Source organism: Alosa pseudoharengus, unplaced genomic scaffold, assembly GCF_046254945.1.
Source record: "Alosa pseudoharengus isolate Yale_2024_CS ecotype anadromous, Long Island Sound unplaced genomic scaffold, YU_APseudo_1.1 YU_APseudo_1.1_scf_24, whole genome shotgun sequence".
NCBI lineage: Eukaryota > Metazoa > Chordata > Actinopteri > Clupeiformes > Clupeidae > Alosa > Alosa pseudoharengus.
In genome coordinates this window covers 25,728,973-25,753,317 of record NW_027468689.1, presented here as the reverse complement: position 1 = coordinate 25,753,317, position 24,345 = coordinate 25,728,973, and the positions used below count along the sequence as shown (strand labels likewise).

The 24,345-nt window shown below is 42.7% G+C and overlaps 1 protein-coding gene across 1 annotated transcript in view; it reads right to left on the bottom strand.

The window, feature by feature from the left end:
* Nucleotides 1–2,114: 2,114 nt before the first annotated feature.
* Nucleotides 2,115–24,345, bottom strand: part of LOC143142025 (glypican-6-like) — a 120,311-nt gene continuing 98,080 nt past the window's right edge. Inside the window, exons 7-9 of the mRNA XM_076302715.1 lie at nucleotides 7,160–7,290; nucleotides 4,488–4,663; nucleotides 2,115–2,478 (exon numbers count right to left, since the gene is read on the bottom strand). Coding sequence (XP_076158830.1) covers nucleotides 2,267–2,478; nucleotides 4,488–4,663; nucleotides 7,160–7,290 — 519 coding nt within the window. The 3' untranslated portion in view covers nucleotides 2,115–2,266. The remainder of the gene's footprint in view (nucleotides 2,479–4,487; nucleotides 4,664–7,159; nucleotides 7,291–24,345) is intronic.

Here is a 24,345-nt window from a genome sequence, read left to right as displayed (position 1 = left end):
CAGTGACTGTAATTTGGGTAAGAACACATTAAGAAGAAGTATTTCTAAGGAAAACATAAAAAACAGAGCCACTGACAAAAAAAGGAAAGACTAAAATTTTGTGACTCAGTTGACATCTTTCTTAGGGTGTTGGGTGAAAATGAGGGTATAACATTTGGCAAGCAAACACAACCGCAACCCTCTGTAATGATATATTCCCTGTATGTTGTGCCACTCCAAAGATACTGTGTTTTTATTCCCTCCTGAAAAGTCCTCATTAAACTTCAATTCCAATCACGGACAGAAAGGTATGCCTATTAAATATGATTGACACATACAGTATTCACTTTTCGCAGGGGTCTTTGTTTTCATGTTTTGGTAAGTGTGGCTCATTTTCCCCGATTCCAGATCAATTCTTCCCGTCATTAGAATTCAAAGTGCCATCACGACAGTCATAACGTGGTTCAAAACAAGACCAGGGAAGTGACTAGGGCTGATAAAAAAAAAACTAAAAAAAAACACTGTTCACTGCTGCTCACAAAACAAGCTTACAGCAAGGAGAAGAAAATAGGAAAAACGTACATACATTGAAAGTAATACAGGGGCCATGGCATCAAAAGCACACAAACTGAAACGCATCATTCCATGGAAAGTTAAACTAAAAAAGGATAAGATTGTGATGAGCTTTTAATGGGTTGACAGAAAGGACATAATGTTTACAGACAGGTCAACCCTGAGTGAATAGATAAAAGGTTAATTTCTGTGGTTACAAAAATAAATGATTAATACATACTTGGTTGAGGAGATATACTGATGCACTTCGAAAAGCAAGTTTGGATCTACTAGCAAAACTCAACCCCCTACACCCCCCCTGTTCCCCTAAACTTCTCCCTTCCCCCAACACCTAATCTGAACAGGGCAGAATTTGTTAAGTTTCAATTAGACAGTTCACTGTGAGGTGACACTGATAAGTGTGCTTTGCAGTGATGAGTTTTGGATGGGTGTGATCAGGTTATTTCATCAACACATTCATGTGTCATAATATCACAAATGTGTGCACTCTGGATGAGGACTTCATTCACACACACCAGATTAACGGTAAGGGCTTTTTACTTAGTCCTTCATTTGCAGTTAGACTGACTTCACCAAAAACATCAATGCTCTCAAAAAAAAAAAAAAAATAAAGAAAAAAAATATATAAATTAATGCCTGCATTTTAAAGGAACAGACTGTCAAAATCAGCATAATAAGCTCTGTTAGATATGATGTTAATTTAGATCCAATGTTGATAGAGGCTAAAATATAGCTATTTTCGAAAATATAAATAATTTTTCTTTTCTCTTCATAAGAAAAAAAAACAAAGATTATATTAATAAAAAGATTGAACTAACCAAATCTGTGCAAAAGCTGAAGTTGTTTATACTAAGCCTTTCATGTAATGTTTTCTTTCAAATGTGTGCAAAACTGTGTTAGGCTTTCAACTCTAAAATTCGTTCAAATTTCTCTTCAATCACAGCAATGACACGCCATTTGTGTGCATATGCAGAATTAAAAGCTCGGAGAATCAAAAATAACAACCTTCTCATGTTTACTCACAGTAGAATGTGAGTATCTGCACATCACTATTTGTTGCTCTGGGTTGGAGGGGCTGAACAGGGCAAAACAGACTTCAGGGATTTTTTTTTCTCTTTTTTTACATTTTAAAGGTTCCATTTAGTCAGTATAAAACAAAACAACAAAAAATAGAATTTCTTTTCTTTTTTTGAATCTTTTTTTTGTTCTTTTTGTGTTTCTTTGCTGTACTCCGACTGAGCGAGCTGCGCCTCAGTGATGGAAATGAGAAGAAAAAGTAGTTGTTGGCCGTATCGAAAGCTGTTTTGATGGTGGCACCGGGCATTCTTTGGAACAAGCAGGATGCAGAGGTGCACACTCTCATTCGTTTCTCTCCTCGCAGTGAAGCTGCTCTCCACCTGGGGGGTTTCTCTCATTTCAATTTCATTTGACATTTTTCACTCTCTTCACTTCTCTCTCTCTCTCTTTCTTGTTCTCTCTTTCCAACGTATTTAATTTTTTTCTCCATTTCTTTTCTATTTTTTTTTTTAGTAAAATTGTCCGGTTTGGGAAAGGCTGACAGCATGAGCGTCCACGTCTGTGCTGCTGCGCTGTCTGACATGTTCAGAGAGTCCATGGTGATTCCTATCTGCCCTTGTCTCTCTCTATCCCTCTCTCTCTCTATCCTTCTCTCTCTCTCTATCCTTCTCTCTCTCTCCCACCCCTCACACTACCATTATCTCCACTGCCAGAGCAGGACCAGCTGCAGTGCCAGTGACGTGAGGAGGACAGACGAGGCGGCCACACAGGACGTGGCGTGGCCAGAGGCGGCCTGACCGTCGCTGCGGTCAGCGCTCACCACAGGGGCCTCGGTCCCGGTGAACTCGAACTCTGTGGTGCAGCCTTCTGTACAGCCGCTCCCGCTGCCCGAGCCACTGCCCTCGTCACCTGGGAGAGAACACAGGTGTGCACACACACACAAACACACACACAGAGGGATTGAGTACACATAGAAAACACACGTGTGCAAACATAAAACCATAGGCTCTGTCTTCAGATGATGTAGAAATTCACACCCACAGAAGACCCACAACACCCACAGATACGTATACTCTCACTCCAAAACACCCAGTCACACACACACACACACACACAAACACACACACACACACAAACAAACAAACAATGTAAGTGAGTGAGTGCATGTGCAAACACACTTCTAGGCCGTCTGAAATGACAGCACACATACTCAAGGCTGAATCAAGGTGTAAATCCTTTCCTGTGCTTAGAGGTGTCCACTAATGGTCCACCGAGAGATCGATCTGTGACAGTAAACACTGATGTGGTGGTGGCTGACGCTAACCACTGTGCTCTCGGTTACAAGGTTAGGGCCAGCTCGGTTTGGCCAGAACGTCACAGTGTTAGTCCCCTTGCCTGAAGGCATCATTGTTGCTGAACTGGGCCACTGCAAGGCCTCTTAGACTGAAAGCCCTGGATCCTATTTCACATGTACAACAGGGCTTGTGTATGCAAGTGTGTGTGAGAAACAGGAAGAAGGGGCGTTTTGGCACTAATCACTGACGATGAAATGAAGCGACTGAGACAGAGTGAGTTGTTTTGCAGGCTTACTTATTTGACAACAATACATATGACAAAAAGCAGAATGCTTCCCTGTTTGGCATGGCACTTCAGTTATGTTTGTGCTTGGAGGTCAGATAGTCTCTTCAATGAGCATTTACAACAGCATGAAATGGGAACAATATTTGTTTTTACATGAAATACCACAAAACAAGCTCCATAGCACCATTCTCATGCTTTGTCTAATCATGAGAGGAGTGTTATCGCCTGTTATGTTTGGAGGGTTTTATTTATCTGTTTTTCTCTCTATGTTTTCCTTCTGGGAGGCTTTGGAAAATTTGTAAACACATATTATTGGTTATATTTCATATTTAACTCATTTTCCAATAAAGCTGTCTGACACAAACCCAGCCTGAGGCCTGTGGTTGTCATTGAAATTGTTTCATTTCACAAACAGTTCATTGATTCTGGGTAAAATGAAACCCAAAGAAGTGAAACATTACTTTCATTATGTCTTGACTCTAGCTCTGCTGGAAAAGACACCTGCTTAGAATGAGACATGGTTGACATGTAAGGCTGTTGTTCAAACCCTCTGCATTGAGTAAATGCCACAAAAGACAATATGAAATGGTCCAGTTGAGAACCATTGCTAAATTAAAGCCCTCTGTCTTTTTCGGACCTTGAAACACTCATACATGCCTTCATCACATCAAGGCTGGACTACTGTAACTCACTGTATGTAAGCCTCACTCACTCCACCCTCAATAGACTTCAAATAGTTCAAAATGCAGCTGCTATTAAGTGGGTCTAAAAAACGTAGCACATAACTCCTGAGTTGGCTCATCTGCACTGGCTACCTGTGGAGCACAGAATTGACTTTAAAATGCTAATTTTTGTTTTCAAAACCCTCAATGGCTTGACACCTCAATATCTATGTGACCTTTTCCACCATTACTGTGCTCCACGATCGCTTAGGTCCTCTTCTCTCAATCTCGTCTGTGCCCCCAAAACAAAGGGTCACAGAGCTTTCACTGTTGTTGCCCCCCAACTCTGGAATAGTCTACCTACCCACATTAAGTCCTCTCCCACCACTGACTGTTTTAAGTCTAACTTACAGACTTTTATTTTCCCCCAAGCTTTTAACGTGCCATAACCCCCCACCCCATCTACCACCTTATTGTGTTTTTATTGTTTTTATTTTTTGGTGAAGATTATTATTAATATTAATATTATTATTATGTTTTTGCTTTGTTTTTATATGTGAAGCACTTTGGGTCAATTATGTTGTGCTAAATGTGCTATATAAATAAAGTTGACTTGACTCATAATCCATTATGTCTATTTTATCTAGGTGCCAATGTGTTGTAGTGCGCACTTACTGGAATCTTGAAAGTAGATGTCGTTGCCGTTGTATGCGTTCCGTAACTTCGTGGTCATCATGCGGAGCGTCATGATCTGCTGGCGGATGAAGGTGTCAGGTCGAGTGATGTCCACCTCCACCTCGGGATTGTGCAGCTGATTTGTCAAACCGTCCTTCACTACTTCAGGGAAGTACCTGCAAAACAGCCCGTTAAAAATTCAAGAATCCTTTTGAAATGCAAAACGGTGTGGCATATAATATAATCAGAATGATGGAACATTTAGTCATTCTAATGACATGTTCAGAGAGTCCATGGTGATTCCTACTCAGTCTCACAAGTCATTCACAGACTTCTTGTTCATTCAATATCCTTTACTGCCTTTGTCACATTTTCTATACATTTTCTACTGGTAATGTCCTCTTCACACTGTCTAAATTCATTACAACTGTCATTGTTACAATGCCTTCCTGTGCATACATAATATTGTAAGCTTCTTTATGGCAATCTCATGTTGTTAAGTGCTGCATATAGCCTAGTTTATGTTATGATCTGATACTAAAATATTATGTATCATATGCTTCCTTTATTGACTGGTGTAATAAGCGGTATGCCTTGCCAAACACACACACACACACACGCACACACACACACACACACACACACACACACACACACACACACACACACACACACCTCATTGCAATGGACATATAGGGGACACTTCAGAATTACACAATGCCAGTACCATCTTTGAGAAAGTGTCCACACAGAAAGTCATTAAGTCGTTTAAAAAGTGGCGAGCAGCATGAAGGTCCCTTTGAGCTGGAGAGTTCTGGAGTGGCCATAAAGCTGGGCTGCATAATGAGAGGAGACAGCCCATTACGCTCCATCCCCCGTTTCTACTTGTGTCGCCTCATCGCTGGGGCCATCGGGGGGGGGGGGGGACAAGGGCTTCCGTGTTTTCCCAACTCATCTCCTCCGCACGCTTGTTTACCTTCTCTGACTGTCACAGCTGGTAAATGTTTACAGAGAGATCACAGGCACGGAGGTGGGGTTGGGGGGGGGGGGGGGGGGGGTTGCTGGGTTGAGGTCACGGGAGCAAGCTGGGGAGACCTTCGACTGAACCCACCTGAAAACGCTTCCACCAACGTTAGTGCGCAATCCTGTAAGATTCCTTCACTACTGAGTACAGCATTGCGTGTCCTGGATTGGATCGAGTGCTTTGGGTGGCCTCTAAACTAATTCACTGCTCACTGACCTTAAGACAAAATGTAGAGGACAATAACTCCATCCATATTTTATGTTTGAGAGAGTTCTTCATTTTTAATTGTCAGAAAAAAAAATGGATTGGGTTAAAGCAGTCCAGACATATTTTGTAGCACAGTGACATTTCAAGTAGGACTCAAAGCAGAGCTTCATGGGAACGTGAAAAAAGGGAGAGGAAAGGGGGCTTTCTCATGTGAAGAACCACCTCATCACAAGTAATAAGCACCTTTTATCGTTTCAAGACACCCACAGTGGCCCTATTAGTGGTTTCTGTGGCAGACTCCTGTCTATTGGGAAGAGGGGAGGGAACCAGTGAAGTAAAAAAGGATTTTTATGACACCATCTGGTAATGTTATCACTCGGGGATGGGAAGGCCAAAGCAGGGGGTGAGGCTGGTTGGCCTGCCAGGCTTTCCTGCCTGGTGTTTAAAGACTCCAGGCAGATATCCAGGAGCAGAATGTCCAGTTCATTTTTGGGAAGAGGGTGTGTCGAATATCAACTCCAGTTTTCCCTCCATAAAGATGACGTGTCAGCATGTGTGTTGATCGAGCAGGTGAGCTGTCAGTTGGTTTCCTGCATGTAAATGCAAATGTGTAGTGTGTTCTGTTGATGGCAACATCGTACACACTGTTGAAATGAATCTCACACTTAAACAGCAGCATTTCTACCAAACCTGCATCATCTCCACATTTCTACCAGACATTTCCTGTTAGAAACCCATTGTCAGTTAAAAAACATCAGTTGGTGGAGCGAGCAAACCTACAATTTTTCAAGTTGTCAACGACAAATACAAAAGTCCAGATCATCACTCAATGTAATGCATCTTTTTGCTCAGTGTTGAGTGGCTGTCAAGCTTGCTCCTGTCAGCAGAGTCAAAACAACAAAAATATGCCAACAATGATTACACATCCAATTAAACCAGTAGATGCTCTCCTCCAGCACTGTATGAAATAAAAGCCAAACGCTTCATAAGCTCTCCAAAAGATGATCTTAGACAACCTGGAATCACTTTAAAAGATACTTATAAAATCAATGAATTATAGATTGATAGTGTAGTAATATTTATGGTAAATGCCAAACTATTTCCTACACTTTGTAATGGCACATTTGTATGGGCTTTTTGTTATACAGTACCAGCTGCTGCCTTATATGGGACACGTGAATGAATATTGCTTCCCCTGGGATACCTTGGATGAAATTGCACCGCCATAACTGTATAAAACTCATACACCCATCTGAGGGGATTTAACCTTCTCACAACCCCCCATAGACACACATACACACACACACATGCACACGCACGCACACACACACACACACTTTATTTTTTCTATTACATGCATGTCCCTGACAGTGAGATCCTCTCACTCTTGACACTTCCTGTCTGTGGAAGAGAGAGGATGACATCCTGATAGCCATCTTACCTGCCCTTGGTGTGACTGTTCCAGCACTGCTCTGAGTCAGAGCTCACTACCCTCCCTTCTGAGCAGATGCTGTTCGGCAAGCCAGACCAAAACCTCTTGGACTCTTTCAATTTCTCCTTGATATCCACCACCTGCACAAAGACCAATGGACAAAAAGCAGGTTTTAATTACACATAACATGTTTATTGTTTGGGGGGATTATAGAGAAGAATAACCATTTGTGTTCTCCTGGACCAGCACAAAATCATTGGCATAGCACTGGACTGCATCTTAACTTTCCTAAATTCTTGGAAGACTTTTAATCACATCCTGCTGAAGTTAATTTGAGAAGAACGGCTTCGCTTGCCCTAGATCACTGACATTATGGTGGCTCAGATAATAGCCAACTGATACATGGGGCCAGCGTTGTGAATCACAAGTGAAGATAAGTTGAGCTTGTTTGTGTTGGTGGCAAAAGAAGGAGGTGGAGGGGGGAGAAAATCAATTCCCGGCTGCATTCCATTCAGTTGAATTGGAGGCACTGTGGTCTTTTTGTCTAGAATCTCCAAGGCCAGACAGGTAGAAAGTAAATTGATTTACAGGGATTATTTCAGGACTTACCAGTGGACAAAGGTTTTGAGATATTGGAGACTACTTTGTAAAAGCTCCAGAATAATTACGGACTGGAAAAAGTCCTTGGATTGGTTCAGTCTCATGTAGGCCAATGTAATGTTCGAGCCTCGATCACTTGACTTGGTCAACTATACTTCATTAGACTTTTTGTATGTTCAGACATAACTGCACAGTGCTTAATCTCAAAGCCACAGCTTCCTTTAAATATATTTCCCTGATGTCTACCTCACTTTCAACAAAGCTGACAAGTCAAGATGCCGCAACTACAAAAATAGATAGAAAGAAACACTCTTTGGTGTTGGATGCAATTCTGACTGTTTATTTGGTGTTATCCAGATGCCATCAGTAACACTCAGACAGATGTTTTTCACAGATGCCCCCACATAAATCTGTGCATGTGCAAAGACGTACAACTCAAAATCCTGGAGATGAGCTGTGGTTACGTGGTGGTTGAGGAAAGCTATTTTAGGGCATTTTCTGAAGATCTCTAACCTTGAACATAAAACCAGTGAGACTTAACCACTTAGGGCAGGACATAAGTAGGTAAGGTAAATGGATAGTGCATGTCCAGCACAACGGCCACTCAAAGTGCTTCACACAAAGACAAGGACGAAGACAGCATCAACTATCAACAAAAAGGTAGACAGGTAACCTTAGCGACAAGTCTTCCACAGACAAGGCACTAGTCTTCAAGTGCAAAGTAATCTCTCTGGTCGTACTGTACAGTGAAGGCCAGCTTTGACATCTTCAGCCCAGACCTCAGGAAGGTAGTGATGGATCCCACAGAGCCCAATGGACACTAAGATAGCCTGAACACTGCAGACTGTATCAGCCAACTAGCGACAGGCTTATATCATTAACCTTAAGGCAAAAACATCCTGAAAATAATGTTTCTATGTAGAGAAAAAGTTGAACTTAAATTACAAAACACTATATAAAATAAAGATGCCAGAAGAAGCAGTGTGACTTGCCTGTGCACCTGTATCCTTGCAACGGTTAATATTATTGTACTTTTCTGATGAACACAATACATTATTTTGGGATTTTTGAATTCATTTTGATAGAGTATTTGGATATTGCTTGACATTGTATGTCTTAATGCCCAAGAATATATCAAAACTGTGTCAATATATACATGATGATAAATTCTAAACAACATTTGCATTAATGCATAAAAATCACACATATCCATTGATTCTTTGGTAGTATTTCTAGGAGTGAGATTCCCAAGGATGCTGGGTGTGAATTATTGATTGTGTTTATGCTCTGTGCCTCACTTCACAAGATGAACTGATTGATGTTTATCAGTCAGCGATGAAGCGTTCCCCCCCCTCTCCCAGAATTCTGATCTGCTACACAGAAGATGAGACACAAGATTAGAAGTTGCCTGTGGTCTAGCCTCGACACGAGACACTGTACACGACAGCTCAGTTAAACATTTGCAAATTACATCACTTCGTCGTACTCTGAGATCACAGCGTTGATGTGCTTCGTGATTTGGTTCTTTACATGTTCTAAGCCGCTGACAGATGTGTCGAGTGTATAGGTGATAAGTGGCACCTGAGGCCTATGACAGGATCTGCTCATGCATGTTGGTGTCACCTACGGGGATTCAGAGGTGCTTTGGGGAAGTGTCTGCTGCGACAGGCACAGCTCTGCTGGATACTCTGTCACCTCGCCTGATGTGTCAATCTAAGCACCACGGAGCACTTTCCTTAATGTGAACACTGCACAGACAGCCACATCAACCTTAGGATGACAAGCTCTTTAATTGGTGGGTAATTGCAAACACGATCCTTCACCCACATGGTAAATGTGGTATATATATATAACATACTGTATTTGTATGAATAATAGACCTGTCTGAAAGTATAGGGTGTGAGCATCCACTCCACGCTGTTCATAGATGATGCCATATTGGTAGCTGGTGCCATGACATGTTTCTGAAGGAATAGGTCTGGTCGAAGACTGACAGTTGTGGCCAGAGACTCCACTCCTCTGGGAAGTGAATGTGACGGGGTCGTGTCATCGTCTCCATTAGACAGATTCATCATATCTTTCATATATTCCCTCTCCATGCACCCGCCCCCCCCAACACCGCCTCAGGAGTCCTCCTCATCCCTCTCTGTGACTGATGGGGGCTGTCTCTGAGCTCATCACAGAAGACCAGCAGAGAGAGGATGTGGAGGAGGAGAGACACTCTGGAGATGGTGCCTATATGTGTGCATCCAACACAGGTAAAAGAGTGAAGATGCAGATAAAGATCTTAATGAGAATGTGTGTGAGTGTGTGTTGGAGTGTATGTGAATGACTCTATGTGTGTGTGTGTGTGTGTGTGTGTGTGTGTGTGTGTTTGAGAGAGAGTGAGACAGAGGACAGTGGAGGAAGGGGAGGAAAGACAATGAAATCAAAGAAGATGGGGAAGAAGGAACAGAAACAGGGAGAAAGGAAGGAACAACAGACAAAGACTGACAGACAGAATAAATGGTGAAACTGCCATTGAACTTTCAATCCTCTGATGACCAAAACAAAGCAAAGACTCAACTGGCCATTCGGCTGTCCGGGCCTTCTCCTGTTTCATAGTTTCATTACCACATGGACCTGGCAGTAAATAAGCCTGCCTTCGATACAAGTGAGCAGGACGGAGACTGTGGAACAGGAACAGCAGGGCATTCTGGGATGGCGCACGCCCTCACGCCGGCACAGTGATCGATCATTAGCACACAATCCCGCTATGAGCTAGGTTAACAGGCAAGATGGCTGCCCACCAGAGGCTCATCTTTCAGCGCCAGCCCAAGGCCCCCAGCAGAGTCTAGCCGTCGCCATTACTCGCTCTCCCCTTACTTACAATAAAGCTTAAAAATGAATTCTCCCTCCCCTCCCCTTCCCACCCTCACGACAACTGAAAAAGAGCCTTCAGTTGACTTAACACTAAACCTATTTCTGCCTTGCCCCCACTGGCGTGACTAATTTTCACTTATTCGCTCTGCATTTAATGGTGTCAATTGGCAGCTGCTCTTGGCAATGCCGCAACACAATAGGCACGTGTCGTCAAGTTCGACAGGGACACGTAGTCTGTCTTCCACCTCCTGTGAAGTGCACCATGCCTAACAACACCAACAACTGGTGTAACAGGGATTTTTAAGTTGACGACGAGCTATGGCTGTGAGGGCTTGATTTAGCTATGTGGGTCGCCCCCAATTTCAACAGAAGAAGAAGAAAGCAAGTGGTAGTATTAGCATCATACGACATCAAGTGGCTCCTTTAGGTGTTCATGTATTGTCGAAAAGCACAAAGCTGTCTGCCTCAAGGTTAGCACTCGCAGTTAGGTTGTGTGCCAGCTGTCTTTGGTGTCTTAAAACTGGTTCACCAGACAAAGTGGTCTATTTTCATCCCTGTTTTATGGATTGGATGGAAATGAGGTACAGTAGTGCAGTCACTAGTCTTTCACTCAATCACACACTTCACAGCCACTTGAGTTGGTCCAGAGGAGGTAGATTCATTAGGATTCTGAGGAGCCATCATTTAAACATTGAAGTGTATGAAGCACATTGGAAGATATCAGAGGAGGTCTTTGCAAGGAAATGGACAATACAAGATTATACTTCTTGAAGCCAAATCTCCAATCAGACACATACAGGCATGCACAGACGCACGCACATACACACACACACACACACACACTTACACATTATGTGAATATACACACAAATACAGTATATCCGCACATTCTCTCTCTCTATCACAAACACTCACTAACACACAGAGAGTATGCAATATAGGTTACACACACATAAATACAGATACATAAGACAAGCCTTGTTTATTCTAAAAGGGACCATCTTCTTGGATGGGATCCATTTTCTGGACTGGGGATTGGTAGCGGTGGCAGAGGCGGAGGAGTCGGTGGCGGTGGTGTTGGATTACTGGAGCTGATGATGTTGTTTTTGCTAAATACCCCCAGGAGATGGCCATGTGACACTAATGCAATAGGAAACCCCGCAGTGCTTTCACGATGTGGGGACTGGGGGGCACAAACCATTCACGGTAAACTAAATGCATTCAGCTCAGCTCCGGTTTCAAGAAGATGTGCATGGGCCAAGGAGGGCTGCTGGTGTGCTTTTAAATGACATCCACAGGATAAAAATGAACGTCATCCGCTTGTTTAAGGTTGTGATGAAATGGGGAGAGAGATCGATCAGAGGGTTAAGGGAGGTATGCTAATCTACATCCAACTATGATGTCAACTATGTCTGATCACTGTTCACAATGAATGGCATTTTAAAACAGGCTGTGAAAACATAATAGTCTTTCAATGATTTCTAATGAATATGCTGAGCTAGTGGTGCAATGACAAACCTCAGAGTAAACAACTAATTACAGTATGAAGGGGTAGACATGCTTCACCATTAATGCCCATTCTGTGCCAATTAGTCACAGATATATTAATACAAGGGCCCGCCACTGAATCTTTTGTATCTTTTTTTGTTGTTTGCTTTTGCTCAGAATCTACGACAGTGCCAAGGTTTCCACCTAAGCAGAATGCTCTCTAACGCACGCACCCATCCTTCCTAGCTCCAAAGGTCCTCCAACACCTCTATTACAGTGCAAAAGGAGCCAGGCCCTCCTTAAGATGAGCTCCTCCTTGTTTTAAAGCAGAGTGACCTCTCATTAGCTGTGTTTGTTCTCTCCCTTGGCCCCTTCGCCTGCCCACAGGACTAGCGGGAGCGTGCTAATGCACTTGTTTCATGCTGGCGCAGATAAGGAGCCCGGACAGGAGCGGAGTGGATTCGACTCGACTAATTGGGCCGGGGATTACGCAGCATGATATTACACTGTTTGTGCTTCGCCGTGTGAACATGTCCCTTGGTATTTCCACTCTCCTCTTCATCTTTTCTTATAAGGAATTTTTCAAATGAGAAACATGCTTTTTTTTTTTTCTGGTGTATTGGAACACCATGTAATGTGTAGTAAATGAATGTCACAGCCATGCAGCTCGGAGAGATCTACTGCACATGCAGAAGCACAGTGGACACGGCAGCTTTCACACAGGTCTGACTGACCCATGTCAGTATCCTCTGCCACTCCGCAGAACGCTTCCTAAATCACAGTTGGAGGATACATAATTTACAAGTGGATTATATATAGCATGTCTCCTGGCCGCCCTGAGGGGGGGGGGGGGGTGATGGCAAAGAAAACGATGCCTCGGCACGTTTTTATGAAGATCATGCATTTCACAGACAGACCACGCACAGACAAGATGCTTCTCGGGTTGCAGAGGTGGCCTCCGGTTCCTCGGCAATGACTGTGTGTGTGTGTGTGTGTGTGTGTAATGGTGGTGGTGCAGGTGGAACGGACGTGACTGAGACACACCGCCTCCCCTCTCACACAGCCATCCTCACCTCACCCCCCCCCCCCCCCCCAACTCCTTTCCTGCCACCTCGCCTCCCTCCGGCCCCATGGCAACTCCTGGACTTTTTATGGCCCCACGCTCGGCAGGCCCCGTCCCTTGCCAAGGTCTGAAAGGTGATCCCAACAGGATGTGTGAGAGAGAGAGAGAGAGAGAGAGAGAGAGAGAGAGAGAGAGAGAGAGAGAGAGAGAGAGAGAGAGAGAAAGAGACAGGAACACAGCGATTGCTTCCTTTTTAGTGCCTGTCACCAGGGGCTAGCACAAATTGCCACAAACCGTTTAATGACACCGACTTTCATGTCTCAGCCCGACAGCGCAGCCGTCAAGACCCTGGCTCTGTGTGTGTGTGTGTGTGTGTGTGTGTGTGTGTGTGTGTGTGTGTGTGTGTGTGTGTGTGTGTGTGTGTGTGTGTGCATGTGTGTGTGTGTGTGTGTGCATGTGTGTGTGTGGTGTGGGGTCGGGGAGGAAGATCCTATGACACGATGACTAAGGCCCCGGGGAGAAGGTTAAGTGTGGGCAGAGACTCCCCTCCCGTCCTGTCCCTGGAGTTCCAACTGAAGTTAAAATCCGGGCTGGATTACGGTAACCTTGGTAATACCTGAGATTTAACACATCCATCAAGCAAACCGCAGTGAAAACCAAGGGTACTTGCCACTTAGGTAATCACAGTCATGTACCCCCACCACACTGCCCTTTGCAGAGAGAGAAACAACATAACATTAAAAATAACAATTTTTTTCGATTAGTTTTTTTTTGTTAGTCACACCATCTCTGGGATTCATTACTGTTTGCGTATGTTTGCTTTTTTCTTAGGTAAGAGGGAATTTTATGAGTGCTTGAGAGTAAGATAAGAGAAAAATACCTCTGTCTTCATCCACTTGCTTACTTAAAGCGATCATATTTCAATAAGTAGATAATAAAGTGGCAGAGCAAAAATGGACCCCAAAAAATGTCTGTTTGCTGTAGATTTATATGACATAGACATTGTATTTTAAACACTGTGATTTAGCGTGGAGAGAACTGTAAAGCTCCATACTTTGGAGACTGTGATGTGCATGAACTCACGCAAGACAGACACACCTTGCCGGGAATGCAGTTTAGAGATCACACATTCACAACACCTGCCTTGTCTTGTGCTTGGGGGTGTTACATACGCTAATAACACAATCTGCCACGCACATCTAACATCAGTCATTCTACAAAAGCAAAAGTTCTAGCTCTTTGTATTGGAATTAACATACTTTCCCAGTAACGACAGAGAGTCTTTTGCTGTTAGGCTGTACTAGGCTAATACGCTTAGATGCCAGACACAAAGCCAGTGTACTGTAGATGGAGAGATGGCTAAAGAAAGCAAGCCTACCTGTCTGGATACTGGAGGTTTGGAACCTCATGTGGAATCCTGATTGATTGTACACACTGTACATATCTGTCTACTGTATACGGTTCATACTGAATATCAATATGTATTCTGTTTTTTTATAATATTACTGTTAATACACTGCATATATATCTATATTACTTTTACTACTCTTATAATGTTACTGCTACTACACTGCACATATCTGAACATGTTGTTCATACATTGTTCATACAGCATATCCATATCTATTCTGCTCTTATGGCTACTGCTAATACATTGCACATATTTATATTTAATTTATATTACTCTAAACAATACCACTTTCTTAACTGTATACTACTGTCTACACTGCACTATATGTCTTATACTGTTTATAATGCACCACCTGTCTATACTATGTATATATGCTGCGCGTCGGGGTTCTGTTCTCCCTGTCGGGACTTATTTTCTGATAATTACCGGCGGACAATACATTATCCCTTACATAAAAAAGGATGCCCCTGAAGGCCATGGGGATCGGATATTTAATGTTGTAGCATTAAAAGAAAACATCTTAATATTTCAAATGCAAATGCACGGTTTATTCAGAGGTTAAAGGCTATTTAGCACTATGGATTTTGTTCTTGCTAGTGGGGCGATGACAGTGTTATAACTCTATTGAACATGATGAGTACTGACAGGGCAAGTTATGTTCACATGATATTATCACCATTGTCACTATTGGTGAGCTTAAGGACAATGTAACATAATTGTTTTGCAATGACATAATAAAGGTACATTTCCTAGGGATTCTACAGTATAAAGGTTCGGGAATGAGGTTAGGCTACTCCAAGAAAACACCCAAGTGAAATTTTATCACATAAAATATCACTGGAATCAATGTGAGGAAAATCAATTTAGGTTGTGTACAGCAAAACAGCCCAACAATTATTTCAAAGAAGAATAAAAAAGCCTTGTTTTCTCTTTTCATTTTTATCGATTCCATCAAGAAGGAATGCTAGCAGGTCTGCAGTATTTCAAGTGAATTATTATATCACACCACAGATTAACTCATGAAATCATGACTCTAACTTCATCAGGTCAGGACATCCATCAGAGGCCAAATCCTAGTGCACCTGTAGAATAACGTCTGCTGAGGACTCTTAATGCACTTTTTCTCACAGTGGTACTATGTGGACATGATGCTCACTGGCCGCAGTATGGTTTCTACAGAGACAGAGACTCCTGTGAGGCCAGCCATGTAGAGACTGTTGGCTACTCTTTCACAGCTCCAACTTATTTATTATTCATGTGGCAAAAAAAGAGAAGGAGGCGAAGGGCAAGAACAAAAAAAAGAACAAAAAAAAGAAGGGGAAAAAAGAATAGAAAATCACAAACGGAGAGAACAGAAGGGTCAGGCCTAGAGTAACGGAGCCCATTAAGTCCCAGGATGTCACTGCGGCGTCCAGAACAACAAGCTTTTTCCACCCCACTGCTGCTGGAGCTCCATATGCCCAGAGGACTCGGCCTGGACTCGCACGCTCAATACACCGCCCCGCTATTCACAGCTGCCAGAATACCAACGCCACACTCACCCCCACTTTTTTTTTTACATCCGATACATCTTCCCCTAAATCAGCTTTAACAGTGAGAAATTTCATGGTACATATTTCTCTACATTTCACCTTTTATATGGCGTAGGTCTTTAAATAGAGTGACAGAGCTGGAACTGAAAATAAACTCCAATAGCAAAACAATTCAGCACTGGTACACTTGAATGCACAGCGTGTGTGTGTGTGTGTGTGTGTGTGTGTGTGTGTGCGCGCGCGCACGGTGTGTGTGACAGGGAGAGACCAAGAGAGTCAGAGCTAAATGAAAGGCTAACAGTGACAGTACTAATATTCCCTTTGTGAATTCTTTATTGGGGAGCATATGCCCATTCAGCAGGCTGTGTTCTTTTCCTGGGTAAGCACAGATGGGGAATTTTATACCTGGGTGCCCTGTCCTTTAGCGTGCTGGAGGTCACCCAGTGGGAGAACAATGGGAGTCGTGGAGGGGAAAACTTTGATATTTCTCGCTTACATGAACAAAATGTAATTTCTGTAGATACATCTTCTAGAGAGATTATAACAGGGTCTAAGAAGTTTTTTTACAGATTTTTTTTTTTTAAGATTTCTATCATCCTGTCATTGTGAGTTTATTTACTTTATTTATACAAGCAAAACAATGTCAGCTCAGCTCGCTAATCATTCTAATTAAATTGTTCATTTAGAAACAAAAAGATTATTAGTCATAGCTTAACTCTACATAATGCAAGTGCAATTTATCATTCCTTATAGTGATCAAATCACTACAATATAATTTCTTAGTCATGTTGAGGCAATAATTCTCTTCACAGCTTTCAATGACACAAATTTTTACATGTTCCTTAACACTGACCTAAAATCAGCGTAGTTAGGCTAAAATAGGTGTAAAATAGGTGTCTGTATATTTCTCATTACAAATATGTTTCACTACTACATTATGACCTTAATGGGTGGTGGGACTTTTAGACCTATTCGCAAAACTGGCAAGCAAACTTGTCCACTTGTGTGTTCCTGCCAAACTGTAAATTTTACTCCAGAATAAATGTTAACACTCCCAAAAATTTCAACACCACCTCGCTGAACATGAGCACCTGGCTGAAGGCTCTTTTTGTCTAGTGAATAGAATGGCTACTTAGTCCAAACCATGCCAGACTACCAAGGAACTGGCCAGTGAAAACCTCACACAACACAACACTGTTTTGACTCGGTGCACAGCCAGGTCTGTCACAAGACAGTCTGGTCACTTGAAACGCTCAGGAACCTTCAGCCCAATGGTAAAAAGTGGTTCTTACAGTCCGGTTAAAAGAAGCCAGTGTGCAACTCTGTGATGTGTGTTTTGGATTCCTGGCTTTAGCCCTTTGATCGGCTCCTAAATTAAGTAAGGTTAGGTCAACGTTAAATCTGGCGGCAAGGCTCATACATCATGTCGGGAAAAATGTCTACGAGTCATGGTGGTTATCTGCAGCACGCATACCGCAGTATAACAAAACAAACCATATGTATGTGTTTTTAGGGTTACACCCTGTCCGTTTCCATGACAGCACTTTTGCCAGCTGCGCCAGACAGTTTTTTCTTTCTGTTCTTGTCTCCTAAAATGTAAAGAATGGAGAGAAATTATATTTCAGACCTGAAACATACCCTCTTAGCGGATATTAGTCCCATAAAGCTCTCTTACAGAATTTCAACAAGTATTTGATGGCTTCAATATTAATTCAGATGCCAGGTGTAAGGCTTAGAAAGACCAGAAATTTGAGGTGAAAAAATATTTATATATATTTGCTTCCCCCCCCCCCATATTTTTTGGAACCTGGTCAAATGGTTTTAACTATCATACTGTTACCATCTCTGAAATATCTGTCTTTTATTAAACCCATAGAAACAGACTATGTGTTACAGTAAATCAAAAACCTAAAATAAAAACCTGAATCTTGAATACAGGCCTCTTCACAAAACAGCAGTGCCGTCTGCCAAAAAGACATGAAAGAGAAATAGAAATACACATAAAAGGTGTCACATTCAGCCTTTTAGGAGATGTTCCTATTGTATGTCAAAGCCTCGGTGTCATTTATGAGCTCAACGTGCTAATCTAGCACAGATTTAACACCGCACCAGAGAGTCGTAAAAAGGCCGCTTGGAAAAGTGATCCAATCAAGAGTGCTTTGGCCCCAGCCGTTTATTACCACGACGGGCTTCTGCCGGTTGGACTTGCCAAAGCACAATTAACGGCATGCAGAGTATTGAAAAGTAAATCTTTTTTTTGACTCTACCCGCAGCAATCAGCTGGTGTGGAGGTTGCCGAGTGTTGTTTTATTTAACCAGAGTGGGACCGCTGGGAGAGACTTTCCACGCTGGAAGATTGAAGGTGCTGTACGGAGATAATTCAGTTCAAGGAGGGAGCAGGCGGACGCATGAAACAATGGTGTAAATCCTGCAAGGGTGAATATCCAGACCATGAAATCACACGGATGACTGCATTTGATGTGCGTGGCCTGCATGGAGAGGGTGACGTACTACAGACTTGGCAAGCTATTTCGGAGGTGCAAGTTCCATAAAACTACGATAATTTCACACATACGTCAGGAGGTGCGTATGTTTGCAGAGATGGTCATAAGTAAAAAAAATGTGATGAAAAACAAATATTCTAGGCACTAACTGTAACTAACACAAAGAGAAAGCAAGCAAACATGTATTTGGTTTCTTTGCATAGGTACAGTATGCTTAAAATACTCCAGACAACGAGGAAAACTCTTATGTCTATATCAAATTTCAGAATTTCCAAATGACACATGAAAGCTGCCTGGCTCTGGTATGAGAAAGTCTTCACATGCCATACCTCATTTCATCTCCACCATATCCATCCCTTTACTTTTAATGTCTACTGATCCCTATGAGCAAGACTGACAAGCTAGCGTTTGCTTTGGACCAAACACACAACTGGGGAAAAATAAATAGCTGAGGAAAGACTCCTAACTTCCATTGGCTTTCATGGTGCCCTTTTACCAAGGGGTGAGCTGGGAGTTCAAGAAAGGGATATGGGTCGATCTGCAAACACAGAAAGAGAGTGGGTGTGTATGTGGGTGTGTATGTGGATGTGTGTGTGTGTGTGTGTGTGGGGGGGGGGGGGGGGGGGGTTGTTGTTGGCAGGGATTAATGAATGGATCTGCTGGCACAGGACATGCCCAGAATGGTAAGAGGAGGGAGAACCGCACTGGCTGCTGAGGTGCTGCAGATATGATAATGAGGAGAGGGAGGAGAGGACGTCAGCCACATTAGAATGCAATGCAAACTGCACACTCTCAGTCTCTCTCTCTCTCTCTCTCATTCTACCTCTCTCTCTCTCTCTCCAAGTGACAATCTGTGAATGTCTGTGAGGCAAAGTTTAATTATCCTCAAGCTCCCACACTTTAAATGTGTTAATAGCTATAACTCTCCACCTTTGGGCAAACTTAGGAAACATGTTGTCAGGTGAAGGTGATACTGTACAACATTTCCAAATTTGCACTGAAAAGTAAACTAAGTGGAAAATAAACACCTCACGGAAGCTCATCTCACAGAAGGCACTTTACCAACTAAACAACAACAAAAGGACAACAACAACAAAAAAACTACTAAGTATTGCTGTAGTTCCAACACTAACACTGAGTAATTATTCCCGCATTAGGGGCAAACTGGCTGAAAGTATGCGGTGGGCAACACATTACAGCGTTAGTGAAAAAGAGATCTGGCAGAGGTAAGCACTTGTCTTCTCTTCGCCCCTTACAGCCACACATAATTGTGGCCTATGGAGGGAAAGTGAAAAATGGAGGAGGTTTCTAAATGTACCAGCCCATTAAGCTGTAACTTAAGCCATCTGATGAAATGAGGAGTTTTTAAAGAGACTGGGCTCTGTTACTGGGGCTGGTCACAGTTGGCTGCATCAAGAGCCAGTGCCCTGGAAACGGAGAACGTGGGGTGGGTGGGGTTGGTGTGTGTGTGTGTGTGTGTGTGTGTGGGGGGGGGTGGGGGGGTACGTTTTCTACAAGCAGTGTTTTTCTGCCAACCACATCCTTATTTTTCACAGTACTTAGTGCAGGAACGCACAGCCTCTGACCGTAAACTGTCACCATAGGCCGTTATGTGGTCGGCGACCATCAACACTGTTTATAAAAAGAGTGGATGCGGATGTGAGCCGGAATGGTGAATGGCCATTTTTGCTTTCACAGACGTGCTGGCATGTTATTGTGTTCAATTGAAGAAGTTGACTTCACAAAACTGTCATCATAAAACTGTCATCAGAAAAATAAGGGAGTGGATTTTCTTCTCTGCTCTGAGAGAGAGAGAGAGAGAGAGAGAGAGAGAGAGAGAGAGAGAGAGAGAGAGAGAGAGAGAGAGAAAGAGAGAGATTCTGGTTTCTCCTACCAAGAGAGAGAGAGGGAGGGTACGCTGATTTTTGCAGCATACAGTAAAATAGCATTGGCAAGCAATATAGGGAGCATAAGTGATGGTTCTGCATTGCAGGCAAAATATTTTCTTTGTGGGGGTTTGCATTTAAAGGTATTTCCTCCAAGTTGATTCTATATTAAACTGTAATTAGGAACCTTAAGGATCATTGCTACCATTTTATGACTAAAAACCCATTACTATATTTTATCATTGGTTTGTGGCCAACAGAGGTTCAAACAATGGAACAAAACCATTTCATTTTATGATTTTGAGGGAATAAGTTAAATTGAAGGCCAAATAGCCTTAAAATCTGGCACACTGAAAGTCATAAAACATTTTCATTATTTTGGAAGGAAATTCCACTTTGGCATATATGGCCAAAAATGCTACTCTGGCCGACAATCTGGGAATGGGAGTCTAGGTTTTGAATATTACCAGGCTCCAGTTATCTTGAGAACATAAAATGCTGGTATGCCATTATAACAGCCAGAATTACTTATCTGAAATTGTCAGAAACCTAAAACATCACAATCAGCATCCTGGGACTAGTCCATGCCTGGCAAAGAGTCACAAGATGTCACGAGCAGACAATAGTTTGACAAGCAAGATTACAGTGAGGTTTTGCACACAGAGATGCTCAGAAAATGGACCAGTTTAAAACTCCTGCCTCATTAAAAAGCGACCACAAAGAGCCTCTGTCTGGGCTTAAATGTAATTTCCTTCAGGCAAAATGAGAAAAAGCAGGAGCACACATACACCAGCATGGGGGGGTATCTAGGCAGATTATGCAGGGTAATATAAAAAATGACCTCCCATCTACAGCCTTTGTGAAGATCTGAAGCACCGTCACAGCCTTGTTTTCTAAACCAAATTTGGTTTAGAAAATACTGGTATATGCTGAACCATAATACTTTCAGAAGTTCTCTTTTTTTGTTCTTGTTCTTCAAAAAAAGTATAATACAATATGACAGGATATGAGCAAATAGTTGAGGACAAGACATACAAACAAAACATTTCTACCTGTACTGTGTCTTTTCAAAAGGGATGTTACAACATGCATGAGACATGGTTGGCAAGGCCAGGCTGTGTACTTAAAAAAAACAAAAGACACCAACCATCCTCTCCCCCGGCAAAACATTCAGTCTCTGACGCAAAAAAGAGGTCCTGGTCTGATGAGAATCCACTTGAACCATGTTAAGGCTGCAGGGAGGCCGTGAAGACAGAAAGCCCTGGCCAAGGCCTGAATGCCATCCGAACAACACCCACAGTGAGCTCCCACAGAGAGATGCCCACACCGAGACGACAACAAACAACGAGCCGAGCGGAATCACACAGAAGCTCCCACACAGGCCATTAGCTGTGCTTATTGGAGGCTTGCATGGCCAATTTTAAGGACGCATTTATCTGTCAGAGTCCTAGCATTACGCCCAAGAGCGAGTGTGGGAAGGGATTATGAGATGCTCATTAAAATTTGATACAGCTTGATTCAGGACACAGAAGCTCAGGCAGATGAGCCCGTAGCATTATCTAGGAATGAAATTCATAGCACATTCATACACATCATGTTAAAAGGAAGTTTAGTGTTTAGTGTGTAGGACCGAGGCAAACTTTGCACAAAGCTTCACACAAATATTTACATCAACCATGGCCACTGTATAAATACTGTATACTAGACAGCTAGACACATAGCAAGAATTAAGTGAAATACAAATATATTTCCAAGAATATTGTGTTAAAAGTACTAACTAAAAGGCTTGTTATATATTTTTTGTTATACAGTATGTTATATTTTTTAATATATGTATACATGTTGTATATAGAGTGAAAATCTAAGTTGTTAGTAACATTCTGCAGTTTTGTGGCCTGTGTCAAATAATACACTCTTGTGCTAAATTTGGAAAGGTTTGGAAAATGTAGGATTAACTTGAGGCCAAAATACTATGACAGCGTCAACATTTATACCAGTAGGCCTACAGGAGTGTAACCTACCATGATAATATGTTAAATATGTCCGCAAGCATCAGTTATTGGGGTCCAAGCAGAGTGTGTGAACTCCTCAAGTAGCTAAAGGCTGAATGATTTCACTGCTTCGCCAGTCACATGGTGGGAAAGAAACAACTTCAACAAACATTATGTGACGTCCTGCTTGTGTGCAGCTACAGCCATAAATATCAGTTGTACTTTGTAAAATCCCTGCGATGGTGTCAGTATTTATTTATCTGCTGTACGCATCATAAATACTTAAATTAAATTAACTTGTGTTACAAAGTACATGTTGGATACAGTATAGCTGAGTTATATCTACTGTGAATGACAGCATTGGCTCTTATGTGCTTTGGGTCTTTGCTTGGGAAGTTGGCTGGTGACTGAAGTGGATCCTCTAGGACCAGAGTCCATTAGCCGGGCATGTGAAGACCTCACCAGGCCCTGGGTGGGAACGGAATCCACAGCCTAGAGTGGATCTCTCTCCCGAGGCCACCGACACTGACAAGCAGAATCAGCCTCAACGCGTACTGTACGCCTGGGCTCTCCACTTTACGAGACCCCGGTGAGTGTTGCAATAAGTCAACATGAGAAATGTGCATTAGAAATGAGGTTTGGGTCATGCCAAAGGAATGAATAATGTCGGTCTGAGAATATTGAGTTAGTAATGGGAATAATTTGTTAACATACATGACTTAAAGACATTTTGACTCGTAGACTTGGATGTGTTTCACATTAAACGTTCAAGCAGATGAAACATCGTGCTTTTGCTCGGAACTCTGGAAAACACTCCAGCTCACTCAAGAGGGATGCTCAAGACAGTTCCATCAGACTGGGCCCACATGCATAGAAATGTATCCAACATAAAGAAACAATCACACTGGGAAAGTATTGCTTCAATTCTTTCTCATGAAAAGGAAAAAAAAAGCTGACTGAGAGATCAGTTCCCTTCACTTTAATCATCGGACTGTGAAGTTCGGGCGCGTTCCATTTTTCATCTCCCTCCCTCTTCCCTTGTTCATAATCTGATTGTTTCCTTAGAGCACTAATGAGGAGGTGACCTTTCTGACCCCAACTAACACCTTCATAGACAATCCAACGCACCAGACATTAGAATTCAAATCTACACTGAGCAATGAAGGGAGGTGGGAAATACAGAGAGGACAAGAAGAGGGAGAGGGAGAGATAGAAAGAAAGAAAAAAGGAAGTGAGACAGGGAAGAAAGAGAGACAGAGTAAGACTAAAAGTCAGACAGAGTGGGAAGAGAGAGAGAGAGAGAGAGAGAGAGAGAGAGAGAGAGAGAGAGAGAGAGAGAGAGAGAGAGAGAGAGAGCAAGAACAAGAGCAAAACAGAGGGGGGGAGATAAAGTGAGAGAGCAAGAGAGAAGACAGGGAGGAGAAGAGAGAGAGGGGGGGAGAAGAAGAGGAGAGAATGGTTGGGGCTTGAAGTCACAAGACAAATGACTAAGGTAAAGGAAGAGGAGGATTGGAAGGCTTACGCTTTGTTGCATTGTCCTCCAGACAATCCTCTGGGAAGCGGCAGCAAAACAGAGAAAAGAGGGATTTCATTGAAAAGGTAGATGAGAGGAGAGTAGAGACAGAGAGAGAGAGAGAGAGAGAGAGAGAGAGAGGCAGCTTGCCTTGGGGTGAACATGATCTCCATGCACCAGAGCGAATAGCAGCAGCCACTATTACATTTCATTTCATAAAGACAGCATGGCAGGTATGTTCAATCTCTTCCCACCTTTCCCCACACGCACCACAGAAATAGAAAACGGAGTCATTTTCATATTATTTTCAACCCCCATCCACCCCCCTCCTCCCCCCCAACATTT